Source organism: Pelobates fuscus, chromosome 1, assembly GCF_036172605.1.
Source record: "Pelobates fuscus isolate aPelFus1 chromosome 1, aPelFus1.pri, whole genome shotgun sequence".
In the NCBI taxonomy this organism is placed as follows: domain Eukaryota; kingdom Metazoa; phylum Chordata; class Amphibia; order Anura; family Pelobatidae; genus Pelobates; species Pelobates fuscus.
The window spans coordinates 94,646,050-94,666,032 of NC_086317.1; the positions used below are offsets into that span (position 1 = coordinate 94,646,050).

Consider the following 19,983-nt stretch of genomic DNA (forward strand, 5'->3'; position numbering starts at 1 on the left):
GAATAATACTCTTACATGTGCATTTTAGCAACACATGAGCTTGTTTATAGATATACAATTAAACATTCTGCTGCTATTCTGCTAATTAATGTTCATAGGAAGTTAAGCTAAATGAAAAGGTGGCTCTGTAATAGCTAGCAGTACACTTCCCTTACACACCTCCAGAAACCAGAAGGCAGGTCACTGTGCTATGTAACTTTATATATTCTAGATTAAGATCAATAAAGCATGCCATGCCACACTCCCTTCCTCTGAAAAAGGATTATTTTATAAAGAAAGCATCTTTATGGAATACTCATATTCACGGTGTTGGGATTTCACTGAAATTCCAACCCCGATCAAGGGATATAATGTGGCAAACCAGAGACTACTCTGTCTCTGTATATTTTCTACACCTGACACTTCTAGACACTGGGTGGAGCTACCGTAGTCTAGAAGTGTCAATTCCTGCCCCCACCAGTGACGGCTCCAGAGAATTGGCATTAACTATTGAGGATCCCGCACCATAGAACTCAATGCTGTACTCTTGAAAATTCTGCAAAGTCCCCAGACTTTGACAGTGCTGTTTTTTTTTTTTTTCAATTTATGTTTTTTATTAGAATTGGATGTTCATAATATAACTTTGTCATAATATGTGATTAATAACAAGAATGAGGTAACATAAGATTATAACAATAATAAGAAGTAGGTAGCACAGTATTATAGTGACGTCTCAAAGTTCGCTATGCTGTGGTGTAGCATATATTAGCCTGACTATATCTACATTCAATGTCCGGTTACATTAACAAGTCGTCTGTTGGGGCTGTAATAGGTATATTAAAGAGTAGGTGACGCTCAGGTGAGGTTTCAGGTGGTGACTGTTCTCGCGCTACTTGCGCCACAGCTGGTCAGCTCTGCGGGATCCGAGGGTATGTGTGCCGCCACTTAGTGGTGAGGTTTGTGAGTGTCTCTTGGGCATTTTCGCTATATACATGGTTTTCTTCGGACCCAGATTGCTTTTGGGTGTACTTTGCGCTGCGGTGTCGTCTTCTGTGGAGTCTGGCCCTCCGGGTTCCGGGAGGTGCAGCTGATTGATAAACTCCTTTTGGTCGTCCATAGAAGTCAGGATGAGCGTCTGGTTTCCCCGTGGTACCTCCAGGGACCCGTCTGCTCCCCAACGGTATCTGACTCCTGCTCCTCGCAGTTGTTTGGCAACTGGTACCAGTTGCCTCCGTTCCGCAAGTGCTGCGAATGGTAGATCCCCATAGAGGGCCACCGTGTTGCCTTCCATTTGCACAGTGCCCAGGTCTCTTGAGCGGGACATGATAGCGGCGCGGGTTGCCATGTCCTTTGTGACCACTATAGTGTCTCTAGTCGCATTTTCCGGTGCCGTTGCTGCTTTCCGGATTCGAAACGCTGAAATTATTGCGGCAGGGTCAGCGCCTCCTTTAAGGCCCATTGAAGACAGTAGGCGATGTATATAGGGTATTAATGCCTCTCCTTCCACGTTTTCTGGAATCCCTCTGAGGCGTATGTTCCGCCTTCTGTGTCGAGCTTCCATAGTGGTGACAGTCCGGGTTAGTTTCTGGACTTGTGAGGTGAGGTTCTGCATTGTGTCTTGGGAGTTCTGCATCTGGCGGTCTTTTGCTTTTTCTCTAGTTTCCATTGCTGTGAGCCTTTGTTGGATGTCCTCCACCTCTTTCTGTGTGTTTAAAATATCTGCCCTCCACACTTCTCTCATTTCTTGTAAAAGATCCCTGATGTCTCTTTTCGTGACAGGGGATGATTCTGCCTCTGATTCTGTGTCAGGACATGGGGGCTCAGACTCTGCTGTATGTGAGGTAAGGCTTTCCCTATCGTCCTGGGAGTCTTCCTCTGCACTGCTAATTGCGGCCGCCATCTTGGCGACTGCCTGTGGGTTAGGCCTTGTAAATGATAGCCGGATATCGGCTAATTTGGGTGTCTCTGGCTGGCGGTTTTTTTTATTTTTGCGCCCCATTAGTGTCTCTAGTCGGGGGGCGAGTGTGTGGCCGATTTTGGGAGCTGGATGTCGGGTGAGTGCTTACTTTATTTGTCTGCTGAAGCGGAGCTCCGCACACTTGCGTCTTGATCGCTCGGCAGCCGGCCACGCCCCCCCTTGACAGTGCTGTTTTAACACTACAGGCGCCGTGAGAACTAAGTAGAGCGGTGTAAATCCTCACATCAAGGCAAGGCAATTTGTCACCTTTAAAAGACACAACATTTAAAAAGTTGGCAGATAAATCCAATAGCATAATTTAAGCAAAAATTGCTAAGCAGTGATTATAGTGGATAATTTATCCAAATTAGCTATTTTTATTTTTTTTACTAGATTTTGCCATTCAGGTTTGCTTCACCAAATTTGAGGTTATTCCTTGGTTCTGTAAAAAATATGTTTCTTATCTATTGCAACAGTTACATACACATATCCAATTATTTGCTCTTTGGGCATACATGTGATACACTCAATGTAGATGAGTATGAACATGTTGCATGCAGTTCCAATAGCAAAACAGTCACATGCTGCAATACAAACGGCAGTGTTATGGCATGATATTACCTGCATTCATATCAGGCAGCTGCCCTTTAGAGTACGTCGCACCAGCCGTCATGAGCGATCTGCTGAGCAAGTGTGAAGCCGGGCATCCTGAAAGACATCTGCAAATAGAGTATGAGGACATAAGGCAACAATGAAGAGCAGCAATAACTGAAAACAAAAGCAAGTGGTTACTTATTGACCCAACGGCTCTTCATACAGAAAAGGATTAAACCCAGAAATAACTGTAACCCTCATAAAACTGTTGCTTGCCCAGCATATATTCAGTGAAGGAGTATAGTCTCAGTCTAATTAAGCATAACTTTCATTTGTATTGGAAGACGATATTGTACTTATATTGAACTGATACACCAATCAACAGTTGATTTCTTTAATGATAAACACAGAATAAAACCAATTACTGAAAATAGTGCTGTGTTTGTGCCTTGGATACTCTTGTGAGATTACTTAGATGGTTAGACGCATAGTGATAAGTAGCAATCCTTAAAATCTAATTATTTAAAATGTTCTAGATCAGTAATTGTGCATTCCTTGCAGGTCTGAGTTCATCAATAAATGTACAAAATGTAACAGTGCCCACATTTCTATGATAATGAAACTGACCATTGTAACCATCTCATTACACTGTATTTTTGTTTTTTAAAGAGATACTATAACAATTGCCTTCAAATAGGAGCCTACAGTTCTATGAAAATTACATCAAATGGATAAAACATTGAACATCACCTATAGATTTTGTTAATGTTTATTTCTCATGTTTTGCTCGATTTTCTTTTAAAAATATATATTAAAGATTTAAGAATTGACATCGCAATCCAGTTCAGTGGCACAAAAGGGAAGGGCTTATAACAATGAATAATTTAGAACCAAGTGTTTCTAGCTGACAAAAATCTAAAATATGTTGTGGCCTTAAATGAATACTATATAGTCACCAAAACAATTTTAGCTTAAAGGGACACTATAGGCACACAGACAACTTCATCTCATTGAAGTGGTCTGGGTGCACTGTCCCTGTCAATTTAACCCTGAAATTGTAATTATTGCAGTTATTGAGACACTGCAATAACTACCTTGCAGTGTTAACTCCACCTCAAGTGTCTGTCTTTCGGGTGTTTAGACGAGTTTTGGTCACCTGACGCTGGACGTTCTAACGCTATGTATGAAGATATCCAGCGTCAGCTTAAACCCAATAGGAAATATGCTTTCCTATCGGGTTGTCCTAATGTGATCGCTGCGCATGAGCATTAGGTCCCGATGTAAAGGAGTAGCGAAGGCAGAGCCTGACCCAGCGCAGAGGGACATCAACACTGGATTCTGGTAAGGGACGAAAGGGTCTTTAACCCATTAATCACTACAGGAGTGATGGGTTTTTCTTTAAAGAAGAGCAGTTTTGGTGTATAGATCATGCTCTTGCAGTTTCACTGCTCAATTATCTGCCATTTAGGAGTTAATTAACTATTCTTTATGAAGCTGTAGCCGCACCTCCCCTGGCTGTGACTCACACAGCCTGCATTAAAACAAAATGATTTCATTTTCACTCAGATGTAAATTACTTTAACAGTTTTTATCCCCTGCGCTGTAAATTGAACTAATTGCATGCAGGAGGCTCCTGCTGGGTCTAGCAAACTATTAACAGAGCAGGAGATAAGAAATTCTAATTTAAACAGAATTTGCAAGAAAGGAAGTTTAAGCATTAGATGACTCTTTACAGGAGGTTTTTAGGGAAGCTATGACAAGGACTGCATAAACAAAGTGATTTAGCGCATAAATTGTAAAGAATTGTAGCAGTCAGCATGCAGGGGCACAATCTATACACCAAAACGGCATAATTAAGCTAATGTTGTTTTGGTGACTATAGTGTCCCTTTAACCCCTTAAGGACACATGACATGTGTGACATGTCATAATTCCCTTTTATTCCAGAAGTTTGGTCCTTAAGGGGTTAACGCATGGGTGTTTAACGCGCGGTCCTGAACCGCTAGCAGTGCAGCCCAGTTGCCATCCACACTGACTGGCAGAGAGGGAGGCAGGGAACCCATTCAGTGGTGTACTAATAGAGGGGCGGCCCACCGTCTTAGTGAGAGCCGAGGCCGGGCAGCAGGAGGAGGAATGCAGCGCTGTCCACATGCTCCACCCTCACGGTGTCTTCAGAGCAGAAGCGCTCTGATACTCTGTGCGGGCGCCGCGGCGGCATGAAAGTCTAGAACTCAGATCAGCAAGGAGCAGCAAGCAGGCGGAGGGAGCAGGGTAAGTGCTTGCTAATATTGTTTTTTTTTGTGCTAGGGTCTTGTGAGGGGGCAGGGTTTTTTGTAAATGTGTTTGTAGGGGGACAGGGGTCTTTGTAGAAGGGGGCAAGAGTTTTTTGTGAATGGTGGTGCAGGTGGTTTGTAGGGGGTGGACAGGGGTTTTTGTAAAGGAGAGGGTTTTTGTGAATCAGGGGGCAGGGTTTTTTATAGAGGGGGGGACTGGGCAGGGATTTTGTGGAGGGGGTGCAGAGTTTTTGTATGAGGTAGGTGAAGGGGAGGGGAGTTTAGAAGTGGGAGGTAGTAGGTAATAAAAAAAAAAAAAAAATTAGAAAACATAAAAAAAAAAACCTAAAATTAGTGGGTGTTTTTTTACATTTGAATTAGGGCAGCGAAGTGCCAAACTCAGGATGCGCCACAGATGCCAAAAGCTCTATGTACAACCCTGAGCCCATTACATTTTGTGCTCCTCCTGCACAGCTTCCTCGCCGCCTGACAGTGAGCCGTTCGCCGGGATATGACATTATCCTGGCATCACTACTGGGTGCACGAGGGACCTGTGCATGAAGAGTACGGAGGTCCCAAGCTCCAGCCCAGCAGCAACCACTGGCCACCAGGAAGAGGATCCACTCCAGCCCTCCCAGAGCAAGTTAGGAAGGCTGGGTAGACCTCTTTGGTATTAAATGTGTGCGCATGTAATTTGTGTATGTTTAGTCAGTGATTGGCAGGGGGGAGGGTGTCTGTGATTGTGTGTGTAAGTTTGTGATGATGTGTGTAGGTCTGTGATTATGTGTAGTGTATAAGTGGGTGGATCTGTGATTATGAATGTGTATGTATATGTGTGTGATTGTGTGTATAGGTCTGTGAATGTATTTGTGTGTGTGGGTCTGATTGTGGCTGCATGTTATTGTGTGTATAGGTCTGTGATTGTTTGTGGGTATATCTGTGTATGTGTGTGTGTGGGGGGGGATTGATTGTGTATGTATGTGATTGTATATGTGACTGTGTATAGGTAAATGTGTGTGTATTTGTGATTGTATGTGTGTGTATCTGTGGTTATGTGCGCATACGTATATACATGTGTATGTGTTTAACCCTATAAACATAAGATTCAGTTAGCCATGTTACCCACTTTGTTACAAAGCATCTTACTCCAAAATTAAAAAACTAGAGATAAAGCATCCTGTTTGGTTTTGTTAAATAAATATAATTAAGTTAATTTTAGTGATTTGTTCTTAATTTAATACAACAGCATATTTTCTTCTAGTGATGGGTGGCTACATAGTGACAGCAATTGAAGGTTATTACCAGGGAGCTCAGGCATTGGCTGAAAATACTGACATTCATGTTAATAACTAAATGCCACCTATTAGTCATTCTTGGCTTAAATCATTTGAAAACCAATAGCACACACCTCCAGGCCTCACCCAATCCTACTTCCATGGCAGTGTGTGCACATTGGCATTATTACCCAGCCTTGCCCAGTCTGTCTTCCCTGCATTGTACAATGTTCTCACAAAGACACTGCTGGTGAGTAAGCACTGTCCAGACTACTTCTGGGGAACTTGAAACAGTAACAAATAAGCATATTATTATTATTAGTAGTAGTAGTATTGCCATTTATATAGCGCCAACAGATTCCATAGAAAGGTAGCTGTATACAATGCCAGGCTGAGCACTTTATAGATCAAACTAACAGCAGCACTGGGCTTCCTAGCAGCATGGGAACTAACTCTCCCTGGATTATGTATAACCTGCCGTGTATATTGCCCCAGGTTCCAGGGTGAATTACCTGACAGCGAACAGCATGGTGCTAGTGTTCCTTGAACAATTCCCCTACCCTCCTCGCTTCCGGTGAGGGGAATCAGCTGGATCCTGTGCTGCACATGCCTGCTACTCCTCCACAGCAAGGTCCTGGAAGGCAAGTAGAGCTAGTTTTACACTTTCATTATAGTTAGTGCATTCACTAAGCTTAGGCACACAGGACATTTAGGGTTAATGTGAGGGTTCAAATTAGGGTTAGGTTTAGGAACTTGTTTTTATTTAAGGATATTTCACATTAGGGGAATATCTATTAATTGTTATTTTTCACACTTCATTTTAACCCTTACCCCAAGGGTTAGGGTAAGAATAAGATGTGAGAGAGGTTAAAATAATTTACCTAACCCTAATTTAAGGGGTTAACCCCTTCAGGACGGAGTCAATAGTGCACGTTCTGATCAAAACAAAACGTAAACAAAAACTGGAATTTGCGCTATATGTCTGTTCAACCGTAATTCACCGCTGTCACATTAAGTGCACCCACACTTATTTTTTTTATTTATTTTTTAATTTGTAAGTTTTGTTGTGCATAAGAATTACAACAGTGCTTGCACAGCCACAATAGCTTCCACAAGCTCTATTTTCATTTGATGTCACATAAACATGGCTTGGAGATATCTTACACATTTTTGTATTTAGAATACTATGACATGCTAGGTTAGGTATGCATATAACTTCGAGTAACATGAATAAGTATACTTATGCTTATAATGTGATTTGCAGGTCTTGTGTTACGACTAATAGAAAAGAATAAAATTGACAAGCTTTTTACCCCCTTAAGGACCAAACTTCTGGAATAAAAGGGAATCATGACATGTCACACATGTCATGTGTCCTTAAGGGGTTACACATGTTATGGACTGAGGCTTAAGACACAATAGCAGTGTGACAAAGTGGCATATGGAGACTTGCAAGGTTATACTGATATATTGGGCCACTATGCTTAATGTACCTTGAGCCCCACAATATGTAGAGAGAACAGTAGGTAAGTCTAATGCTGAGAAAAAAACAAAAATATTATAAACCAAAAATATTATAAGAGCATAGCTTATGCTGGTCGGTGCTATATTGGGGGGGATGGCGTTTCTTCAGTGTCCCTTTGTAGCGAGTTCACTGGCCCCCTGTCAGAGTCTCTTTCACCCGATACCTTCCTTGCAAAAGTAGTGTACGTCCGGCGCTGAGATTCTGCTTCTCGCCGCTGTGCGGGTGTCTGTGGAGGTGTCCCTCCCGCCCCAGGCTGGCTTGGAGGCCTGCACTTTCTTGCCACTAACTCGGTTACCGCTAGGGTCCGCGTTTCCTCCACGTGCGGGAGTGACGGGGGAGCTGGTCTTTTCCTGTCGCTTGCGTATCTTATTCCTCCGCCAGTGTGGCTGGTGCTTTGGGGCTTTCTGCCCTTCGGCCTGCTGCCCGGGTGGGCTAGATTGCGTGTGGATAAGTAGTTGAGGCGACGTTGTGCCCGAGGGCATTCCCTCCACTCCCCGCCGTCCGCGGGTCCGCTCACCCAGCGTCGGTGGTGCAGGTGTCATGGTTCGGGCTGCTTGTTGCCGCTTCATGATTGTGTCCCAGAAGCGGTTCAGTATCACCTCTAGCTTCTGTAGGGGTGCTTTCCTTGGCATTTGTGCCGAGTGTGTGCTCGCCATGTGAGTCGCTTCGCCGGCCGCCATTTTAGTTGCACTCTGTAAGGGTCTGCAGCCTTGCAGTTCAGGGTCAAGTTTGTGCTGCTTGCTATTTGAGTTGCGTGTGGACCGGGATGACCCCCACCGGTCCAGAGGGGGGGGGGGGAAGGAGGCGAGTGTGCATAGGGGGCTGTACTCGGCTTTACCATCCAGGAGATCGGCCGCCTCTCCCTGGCACGGTCGCATGTAGGCCCCATGTGCTGTTGGTCGGGTTCCCGGGCAGTGTAAATCTTGTTTGTAGGTTCATTCGATGCCCCTTGGGTCCCTTGACTCGTTGTGTGCCCTCCGGCTCAGAATCGTGTCTGTTTTCTGGGTATTTATCCCCAGTTTTGTCGCTTTGTGCAGGAGCTGATTCGCAGCATGTCTGTCCTGCTTGGCAGTTAGGCTCCGCCACCTGTGCACCCACACTTATTATATATCATTTTACATAGAAACATAGAAACATAGAATGTGACGGCAGATAAGAACCATTCGGCCCATCTAGTCTGCCCAGTTTTCTAAATACTTTCATTAGTCCCTGGCATTATCTTATAGTTAGGATAGCCTTTAGGATACATTTTGTTCAGGAGAAACAGGGCTTTAATTTATCATTAACTATTCATATATGAAACATAATTTATTATGAATAAAATTGTAAAAAATTTGAGAAAATAAGATTTTTTTTTTAATTTGTATTTCCGTCTGACATTTTAGCTGTGAATGTCATAATACTGTACCCCCTATTAACAGGTTTTATGGCGTTTTGGAGTTACAGGGTCAAATATAGAACGTTCCATTTTCAAATTGATATATGCCAGATTAGTAATGTTACCTTTGAGACGGTGTGGTAGCCCAGGAATGAGAATTACCCCCATAATGGCATACCATTTGAAAACGTAGACAACCCAAAGTATTGAAAGTGGGGTATGTTTAGTCTTTTTTAGTAGCCACTTAGTCACAAACACTGGCCAAAGTTAGCGTTCATATTTGTTTTTCTGTGAAAAAAGCAAAAAAACTAATATTTGGCCAGTGTTTGTGACTAAGTGGCTACTAAGAAAGACTGGACATACCCCACTTGCAATACCTTGGGTTGTCAACTTTTGCAAATGGTATGCCATCATGGGAGTAACTCTCATTCCTGGGCTACCATACGCTCTCAAAGGCAACATAACCAATCTGGCAAATTTCAATGTCCAAAAAATTAAATGCAAGCCTTATATGTGACTCTCTAACTTTCCAAAACACCATAAAACCTGTACATGGGGGGTACTGTTATTCTCGGGAGACTTCACTAAACACAAATATTAGTGTTTTAAAACAGAAAAACATATTACAACAATAATATAGTCCATAAAAGTGCCGTTCGTTTGTAAAAAAATTAAAAAAACGTCAAATATAGTGCTTTCGAATTAAATTCTCTGCACTTTCTCCCTGTGTTGTCAGGCATGTCAATGAAATTTTAATTAATCAAATCACATAATTATGTTAAAAGATTACTGAAATATACATGTAGAATTTTAATATATATGCATTTATAGGTATTTAAATTCTACGTGTATACTAATGTAATCTTTTATGTAATTATATGTATTTATCTATATATATATTTGCGGTTATTTGTATTTTATATATAGATAGATATATATAGAATGTCATTCTAAGTGTATTTTGTTACCAATATATATATATTAATAACAAAATACAGTTAGAAGGAATTTACATATGAATATATAATTTATATTAAATTTTGTTTCAATATTTTATTTATTTATTTTATTATTGTATTTATTATTGTAATTATACGTGTGTATCTATATCTATATATATATATATATATATATATGTATATATATATAATATATGTGTATATATCTATTATATTTATAATACATATATATATTATATATATGTAACGTCATTCTAAGTGTATTTTAATACTAATATATGTACTTATATTAATATTAATATTCAAATGTCCCGCACTCCATTTGCCGGTCTTGTACTTGCCTCGGTGCTGCCTCAGCCGTCAATGTATACAAAGAGAAAGGAGTGCACTCAGAAGGGCTTCTTGAGAAAAATACTTGGTTTATTCACAAACGTGCAAACGATCAAGTCGACGTTTCAGTCCTTGATAAAAGTCCTATGGGGACTGAAACGTCGACTTGATCGTTTGCACGTTTGTGAATAAACCAAGTATTTTTCTCAAGAAGCCCTTCTGAGTGCACTCCTTTCTCTTTGTATATATTAATATTAAAATACACTTTGTATGACGTTACATATATATAATATGTATGTATGTATATATATATATATATATATATATAAATACATTTTTAATTTAATTTTACACATGTTTAACCCCTTCAGGACGGAGTCAATAGTACACGTTCTGATCAAAACAAAACGTAAACAAAAACTGGAATTTGCGCTATATGTCTGTTCACCCGTAGTTCCCCTCTTTCATATTATATGCACCCACACTTATTATATATCATTTTGTTCAGGAGAAACAGGGCTTTCATTTTATATCAAATATTTATATATGAAACATAATTTATTATGAATAAAATTTAAAAAACTGTGAGAATTTATTTTTATTTTTTTTAATTTGTAGTTCCGCCTCACATTTTAGCTGTACATGTCATAATACTGTTAGGTTTTACTGCAACAAAAAGCACATATTTGTAATCAGCGATGTCTCACGAGTACAACAGTACCCCCTATTAACAGGTTTTATGGTGTTTTGGAAAGTTACAGGGTCAAATATAGAACGTTCCATTTTCAAATTGAATTTTGCCAGATTAGTAATGTTACCTTTGAGACAGTGTGGTAGCCCAGGAATGAGAATTACCCCCATAATGGCATACCATTTGAAAAAGTAGACAACCCAAGGTATTGCAAGTGGGGTATGTTTAGTCTTTTTTAGTAGCCACTTAGTCACAAACACTGGCCAAAGTTAGCGTTCATATTTGTTTTTGTGTGAAAAAAGCAAAAAACTAATATTTGGCCAGTGTTTGTGACTAAGTGGCTACTAAAAATGACTGGGCATACCCCATTTGCAATACCTTGGGTTGTCTACTTTTGCAAATGGTATGCCATCATGGGGGTAATTCTTATTCCTGGGCTACCATACGATCTCAAAGGCAACATAACTAATCTGGCAAATTTCAATGTCAAAAAAATGAAATGCAAGCCTTATATGTGACTCTCTAACTTTCCAAAACACCATAAAACCTGTACATGGGGGGTACTGTTATTCTCGGGAGACTTCACTAAACACAAATATTAGTGTTTTAAAACAGTAAAACATATTACAACAATAATATAGTCCATAAAAGTGCCATTTGTTTGAAAACAATGCAAAAAACGTCACTTTTACTTAAAATATCATTGTTTTAATAAAATTTACCAGTTTTAAACACTAATATTTGAGTTCAACGAAGTCTCCCGAGTAAAACAGTACCCCCTATGTACAGGTTTTATGGTGTCTTGGAGAGTTACAGGGTCAAATATAGTGCTTGCGAATTAAATTCGCTGCACTTTCTCCCTGTGTTGTCAGGCATGTCAATCAAATTTTAATTAATCAAATGACATAATTATGTAAAAAAAATGACTTAAATATATACGTAGAATTTTAATATATATGCATTTATAGGTATTTAAATTCTACGTGCATACTAATGTAATCTTTTATGTAATTATATGTATTTATCTCTATATATATATTTGCGGTTATTTGCATTTTATATATAGATAGATATATATAGAATGTCATTCTAAGTGTATTATGTTACCAATATATATATATTAATAGCAAAATACAGTTAGAATGAAATTACATATGCATATATAATTTATTTTAAATTTTGTTTCAATATTTTATTTATTTATTTTATTATTTTATTTATTTATTATTGTAATTAGACGTATTTATATATAATATATGTGTATATATCTATTATATATATAATATATATACATATTATATATATGTAACGTCATTCTAAGTGTATTTTAATATTAATATATATACTTATATTAGTATTAAAATACACTTTGTATGACGTTACATATATATAATATGTATATATATTATATATATAATATATATACATATTATATATATATATAAATACTTTTAATTTAATTTTACACATGTTTAATAAATTTGTTTTACTCTTCCTACCAGCAGGGGGACTGTCTAATATTTTAGACAGTCCCCCTGCTGGCAGATCCATAGCCAGCTATAGGGGGCCATGTGATCGCTCTTTGAGAGCGATCACATGGCCCCCGGGGGCCTCATTTGCCGGAGGGGGGCTGCCTGGGCTGTCAGGCAGCCCCCCAGAAGAGGATCGCGGCGGAGGTAAGTAGATGCGATCTTCTGGGGGCTTAAGCCGTTACGGCGTTCTATGCCGCCGCAACGGCTTTAAAGCCCATTAAAGCCGCGACGGCATAGAACGCCGTAACGGCGTTAAGGGGTTAATATTTTTATTTTACTTTCCCACCAGCAGGGGGACTGTCTGACATTTTAGACAGTCCCCCTGCTGGCAGATCCACAGCCAGATATAGGGGGAAATATTTGCCGGGGGAGGGCTGCCTGGACCTCCAGGGGCTGCAAGCTGTTACGGCGTTTAAAGCCCTTTTAATGCGGGACGGCATAGAACGGCGTTAAGGGGTTTAGGACTGAGCCAGTTGTATACGTTGTGATCAAAACAAAATGTAAACAAAACCTGGAATTTGCGCTATATGTCTGTCCAACTGTAATTCACCTTTTTCATATTAAAGGAACACTATAGTCACCTAAATTACTTTAGCTAAATAAAGCAGTTTTAGTGGATAGATCATTCCCCTGCAATTTCACTGCTCAATTCACTGTCATTTAGGAGTTAAATCACTTTGTTTCTGTTTATGCAGCCCTAGCCACACCTCCCCTGGCTATGATTAACAGAGCCTGCATGAAAAAAAAAACTGGTTTCACTTTCAAACAGATGTAATTTACCTTAAATAATTGTATCTCACTCTCTAAATTGAACTTTAATCACATACAGGAGGCTTTTGCAGGGTCTAGCAAGCTATTAACATAGCAGGGGATAAGAAAATCTTAATTAAACAGAACTTGCAATAAAGAAAGCCTAAATAGGGCTCTCTTTACAGGAAGTGTTTATGGAAGGCTGTGCAAGTCACATGCAGGGAGGTGTGACTAGGGTTCATAAACAAAGGGATTTAACTCCTAAATGGCAGAGGATTGAGCAGTGAGGCTGCAGGGGCATGTTCTATACACCAAAACTGCTTCATTAAGCTAAAGTTGTTCAGGTGACTATAGTGTCACTTTAAGTGCACCCACACTTATTATATATCATTTTATTTGGGGGAAACAGGGCTTTCATTTCACATCAAATATTCATATATGAAACCTAATTTAATATGAACAAAATTAAAAAAAGTGTGAGAAATTAAGATTTTTAAAAACTTTTTTAGTTCTGCGTGGCATTTTAACTGTGAATGTCATAATACTGTTGGCTTTTACTACAATAAAATGCACATATTTGCATTCAGCAAAGTCTCACGAGTACAACTGTACCCCCCATGTACAGGTTTTATGGTGTTTTGGAAATTTACATTTGAAAGGAACCAAGAAGACAGCCCCAGCTCTGGAAGTTATGCCTTTGACAATGATCTGATTTGGAAGTGCCATCGATAGGGCATTCATTTCTAGACCGTGTGTTTTAAGGAGGTTGTCTTCTAATCTATTTTCGTATTTTACATGGCAAGACAGAGGCAAGCATGGTGCCTTACTTCTTACAAGAGTTTGTATTAGTTTAACCTTGCTCCTTTATAGGTTTGATTATCATGACCATAATTCCTGCGTGACACTGTGATACTCCAGGATATTTCTGATGTTTGTATGCCAGGGTGTTGCTGACCTAGCAACCTCTGGAAATAAATGTATAAAGTAACTTGTCTGGACAAATATTATGACTATACCCTATTGATTTTGTTTTGGCTTGTTTTAAGGCTTATTAGGTTTATGCAGCTTAAAGGACCACTATAGGCACCCAGACCACTTCAGCTCGGTGCCAGGCCCTCTAGTTTTAACCCTGCAGCTGAAAACAGCTATGTTTCACTGAGGGTTAATCCAGCCTCTACTGGCTGTCTCACTGACAGCCACTAGAGGCCGCTTCCGCGATTCTCACTGTGAAAATTACAGTGAGAAGACGCTGATGTCCATAGGAAAGCATTGAGTAAGCTTTCCTATGGGCGGTTTGAATGCGCATGCAGCTCTTGCCACGCATGCGCATTCGGCGCTGACGTCGGCAGGAGGAGAGTTCAGCAGCGCCGAGGGAGCCCGGCGCTGGAGAAAGGTAAGTGGCTGAAGGGGTTTTAATACCTTCAGCCCAGCGGGAGGGGGACCCTGAGCGTGGGGGGCACCTAATGACCCTATATTGCCAGGAAACCAGGCACTATAGTGGTCCTTTAATAATGTTTTTTATAACTAATAGCTGTTTTTGAACTCTGCCCCTCCCTCTATATATACTGCTTGGGTATTCCCCATGAGTAAATGCTGCCATGATTGATCAGGAATAGTGATGTACCGAACTGTCCGCCGGCGAACAGTTCCTGGCGAAATTAGTGTGTTCGCGTTCGCCGCGGCGGGCGGACACATGCGCAGTTCGATCCGCCCCCTATTCGTCATCATTGGGCAAACTTTGACCCGGTGCCTCTCGGTCAGCAGACACATTCCAGCCAATCAGCAGCACTCCCTCCCTTCCACACCCTCCAACCTCCCTCCCAGCATCCATTTTCGATTCATTCGGAAGATGCATGCTTAGTGAGAGGAGGGAAAGTTTAGCTGCTGCTGATTAGATAGGGAAATTGATAGCTAGGCTAGGGTATTCAGTGTCCACTACAATCCTGAAGGACTCATCTGATCTCTGCTGTAAGGACAGCACCCCAAAAAGCCCTTTTTAGGGCTATAACATCAGGCTGCTTTTTTTTTTTTTTTTTCCTGTGTAATGTAATTGCAGGTGCCTGCCTGCCAGCTTCTGTGTGAGGTTCACATTGGATACTGTGCCTATTTGCCCAGTGCCACCACTCATATCTGTTTTAACAATAGGTTAAGCTTTACATTTAAAATAAATATTTTTTTTTCACTGTAATAGAAGAGCAGTTGCCTGCCTGCCAGCTTCTGTGTGAGGTTCACATTGGATACTGTGCCCACTAGCCCAGTGCCACCACTCATATCTGTTTTAACAATTGGTTAAGCTTTACATTTAAAATAAATATTTTTTTTTCACTGTAATAGAAGATCAGTTAGTTGTCTGCAAGCGTCTGGGTGTCAGGCCTACTTCAGCGTGTGCTCTGCAGACCTGTGTCAGCGTGCTTTGACAGTTGCCAATCATATCTGGTGTCTCTTTAGCGTGCTTTTACAAAGAAAAAAGGTTTCCAGTGTAAGCTAATAGCAGACAGTCAGTGTCCTTCAAGCGGCTCTGTCAGGCCTTCCTTCAGCGTGTGCCCTGCACAACCCTGCCAGCGTGCTTTGACAGTTGCCACTCATATCTTGTGTCTCTATAGCGTGCTTTTACAACCAAAATTTTGTTTCCACTGTAATAGAAGAGCAGTTGCCTGCCTGCCAGCTTCTGTGTGAGGTTCACATTGGATACTGTGCCCACTAGCCCAGTGCCACCACTCATATCTGTTTTAACAATTGGTTAAGCTTTACATTTAAAATAAATATTTTTTTTTTCACTGTAATAGAAGAGCAGTTGCCTGCCTGCCAGCTTCTGTGTCAGGTTGGATGCCTTGCCCATTTGCACAGTCAGTGCCACCACTCATATCTGTTTTAACAATTGGTTAAGCTTTAGATTTTAAATAAATATTTTTTTTCACTGTAATAGAAGAGCAGTTGCCTGCCTGCCAGCTTCTGTGTGAGGTTCACATTGGATACTGTGCCCACTAGCCCAGTGCCACCACTCATATTGTGATGTAATTCCAGTAAAATACAAGTTTAGCAGGCTAAGATTGCCACAAGGCATATGTATGTATATGTGTTTGTAGTATCAGTTAGTTAATTACACGTAGCTAAGATACTGTTATCACTGTACTGACCAGGTGCAGGAATGTAAGAACTGGAATTACGCGTCCCTCTCCTTTGTATCAGATGAGCCACGTGGTTAGACCGGATGGATGAGTTTAGACTCTATTTATTAAATAGGTTAAGGGTATGTGTGGGTGTAGTTAATTGTGGGAGGAGCTACAGTGCTATATAAGGAATGTACTCTATGTATTCAGTACTCAGACTTTGCTGTATTTTGGTGACGCTAGTCCCTCTGAGTCCCGATCGGTGATCCAATAAAGAATCTCTTCCTTCCTGAAGAAACCTGTGTCCATCTCTCTGTGCTTGGCTTCCGTCAGTTTCTCCGGTATCATTTGGTGCATTGGCCGGGAAGCTCATCGTTCAACGGTAGCTGAGAGGCAGAGGCGTGAGACGGTCTATCTTTGCCCACGTTCTCTACGGCTGCACCCCTGAACTTCTGCGTGGACCTCCCTTCGTCTCGGCGCCACTGGTCTGTTGTCCAGGAGATCATCGGCCTCTACGTGAGAAGTGCTGGGGTGTCCCCGTCGATGAGTGTGAACTCAGGTTCAGGAACGAGGAGGTAAGACAACTGCTGTTTTAGACGGCAGGACCCACTAGGGGTATACCGATTGTGCGGTAGGCCCAAAGGGGTTTTGAATCTGTGTATCTGCCCCCTCTGTCGGAGGGAAGGAGCGAAGGCGCACCGCTCGATCGAACGCTCTTTAGTCAGACCGTTTGATTTGGTTAGTCAGGCGGGGTCCTGGTGTAAATAGCCCTAGCCGGACACCGGTGTCTTGTCTAGACTAGCGTTCTAGGGTGTATATTACGTTCGCTAGGTCGGAGGGACCGGGAGACTAAGCGGCGCCTGTGTAAATTCGGTTCGCTAGTTCTCATCCTATCTGGGCTAAGTGGGAAGGCGTGTAAATTTGGAACCCACTAGACTTTTGATAGTGCGACTAAGAGGCGCCTGTGTAAATTCGGTTCTCTAGCTCGCTATATATGTGGTGATTGGGCAGTGTGGCTAACCAAAACGGGTGTATATAGTTTTAGGTAGTCCATTCAAGGTACTGGCCAATAGTTTAGTTGGGAATTGTAAATGTGTTAACGATTGTTTTAGTAAAGTGTATATCTTGTTAGATAGCGCGAGCTCAGCCGTCTAGCGAGAGTGTTAATAGTGTGTTGCTGTATTATAGTGCACGGTACCATAACCCTGTATATTTACTGACATTATATAATAAGTACTAATCATTGTCGTCCATTGCATGTTTAACACCATAACCACTAATAATTGTATTGTGACCTTAACTTGTGCTTTGACCTATGCTAACCGTACTGTAACCGCTATTTGTAAAAGACGATGTTACTGGGGTGTGTTATAGACGGGTAATTCGTATATAGAGAATTATAGCGTGGGTGACTGTATAGTTACGCCAAAGGGCATAATATTGATTATATAGTGACTGGTGTAACAGCTGTGTGTGTACGGGAATTCCCTGAGTGTTTATTGTTATTGTGTACGTTTCACTTGGTAACCGTACCACGTGGTGCTGTTGCCAGAGGAAACGGGTGTGACTGTTGAATAGTACGCGTGTATAGTATTCGTTGTCGACGACGTTCCATTGTTAAGTATGGGTGCGTCGCAGTCAACGATTCCGGATCCCTTAGGATGTATGGTTAAGAATTTTAAAAAGGGATTCAAAGTTTGTGATTTTGGGGTAAAGATGTCTCCTGTACGTTTGGTCACTTTGTGTACTAGGGAGTGGCCTACTTTGGTTGCGGCATGGCCGCCACGTGGCAGTTTGGATCCAACTCTGGTACAGCGCTTACACGTGGCTGTATCGGGTAGGCCTGAACTTTACGGCCAGTTTCCTTATATTGACTGTTGGAGACAGGCCGTAAATGACTCGCCAAAATGGCTCCAGACATGCCACGAGGAGCAGTGTCGCCTCATGGTAGCTAGGACTTGCTCGTCCACTAGGACTGGTGTTAGGCCCATTTTGGACACGCCCCCTGAGTCCGAGATCCCTTTGCCGCCCCCTTACTTTCCGTTAAGAAGAAGTGACGCAAACGCAGGAAGTCCTGCACCCCTCCCCTCATTACCCTCATCCACTTCCGCTTCCTCCTCCAGTACAGGATCCACCCCCCCTCGTACTAAATCTCCCCTTCCGGAACCAGAATCCACCCCCATTAGAAACGAATATCCTGATTTGGCGCCACTTCAGACTTCCGGTCAAGCTTCATCTAGCTCGGCTCGAAGTGTTTTATTTACGACCTTTTCCCAAAACCGACCTCCCACATCCCCATACCCTATCTCTCCCCGACCGGAACCCATGACTGACGCCTCTCTACGTAGCCCCATCCAAACCCGACAGTTGACTGGTGCCCAACAATTAAAGCACTATCAGATGCCTCTTCGTCTGAATCCCGGGTCAGCTTATATCGATGCCGCAGGTCAAATGGCACACGCTGACCCAGTCTTCGTATATGTCCCATTTACCACAACCGATCTTTTAAACTGGAAGACCCATAATTCCTCGTATACTGAGAAACCACAAGCTATGACTGATCTGTTCACCTCAATAGTACAGACGCATAATCCGACATGGGCTGATTGCCAGCAGTTACTAATGACTTTATTTAACAATGAGGAAAGGACAAGAATAAATCAAGCAGCCATTAAAGCATTAGAGGATAGAGCCCGTGCTTTGAACCAAGCCAATCCAGCAGCATGGGCCGCGACACACTATCCCAACACCGATCCCGATTGGAACGTAAATGGTGCTGATATGGTTCAACTCAGAGCCTATAGAGACGCTATAATTGCTGGCATGAAAGCCGGAGGAAAGAAAGCCATTAACATGTCGAAGACAGTTGAGGTGATCCAGAAAAGCGATGAAGCGCCCAGTGTCTTTTATGACCGATTATTGGAGGCATACCGCTTGTATACCCCCTTTAATCCGGAAGACGCAGACAATTCCCGAATGGTTAACTCCGCCTTTGTCAGCCAAGCATACGGAGATATTAAGCGCAAGCTACAAAAGTTAGAAGGGTTTGCAGGTATGTCCATCACCCAACTAATGGAGGTAGCAAATAAGGTCTATATGAACAGGGATACAGAAAGTAAGAAAGAGGAAGAGCGCAAGATGCGTAAAAAGGCTGATATGCTAGCGGTAGCGATCGCAGGCGTAGATAAACGGGGCCCAGATAGAGGCAATAATAGATGGAGTAGGGAGCCTTTGAGTAGGGATCAATGCGCGTATTGCAAGGAAGAAGGGCATTGGAGGAACGAATGTCCGCAAAGAGAGCAGTACGAGAGAGACCAACCCAGGGCAGGCTACGGAAACTTTAGAGGTAGAGCGAGAGGTAGAGGAGGCCCCGGAGGGAGTAATGGTTATAGAGGGAGTAATGGGAACAGAGGAAGTGTTAGGGAAGACAGGTATATTCCAGCAGCGCAAAGGTCCCGCGATAGAGAAGGTAGGGACTTTGTAGGATTGGCTGACACTGTCATGGAGGACTATTGATACCGACCGGGCTCCATCCCCCTTGGTCGAGCGGAGCCTATGGTCGATGTATCAATAGGGGGGAAAAGGAGTGCGTTCATGATCGACACTGGTGCTGAACATTCAGTGGTGACTAA

At 41.9% G+C, this 19,983-nt stretch overlaps 1 protein-coding gene across 1 annotated transcript in view; it reads right to left on the reverse strand.

The window, feature by feature from the left end:
* ACOT9 (acyl-CoA thioesterase 9) overlaps positions 1–6,674 on the reverse strand; it is a 37,759-nt gene extending 31,085 nt beyond the window's left edge. Inside the window, exons 1-2 of the mRNA XM_063450073.1 lie at positions 6,589–6,674; positions 2,558–2,655 (exon numbers count right to left, since the gene is read on the reverse strand). Of these exons, the coding sequence (XP_063306143.1) occupies positions 2,558–2,655; positions 6,589–6,605 (115 nt within the window). The 5' untranslated portion in view covers positions 6,606–6,674. The remainder of the gene's footprint in view (positions 1–2,557; positions 2,656–6,588) is intronic.
* Between the last annotated feature and the right edge of the window lie 13,309 nt (positions 6,675–19,983).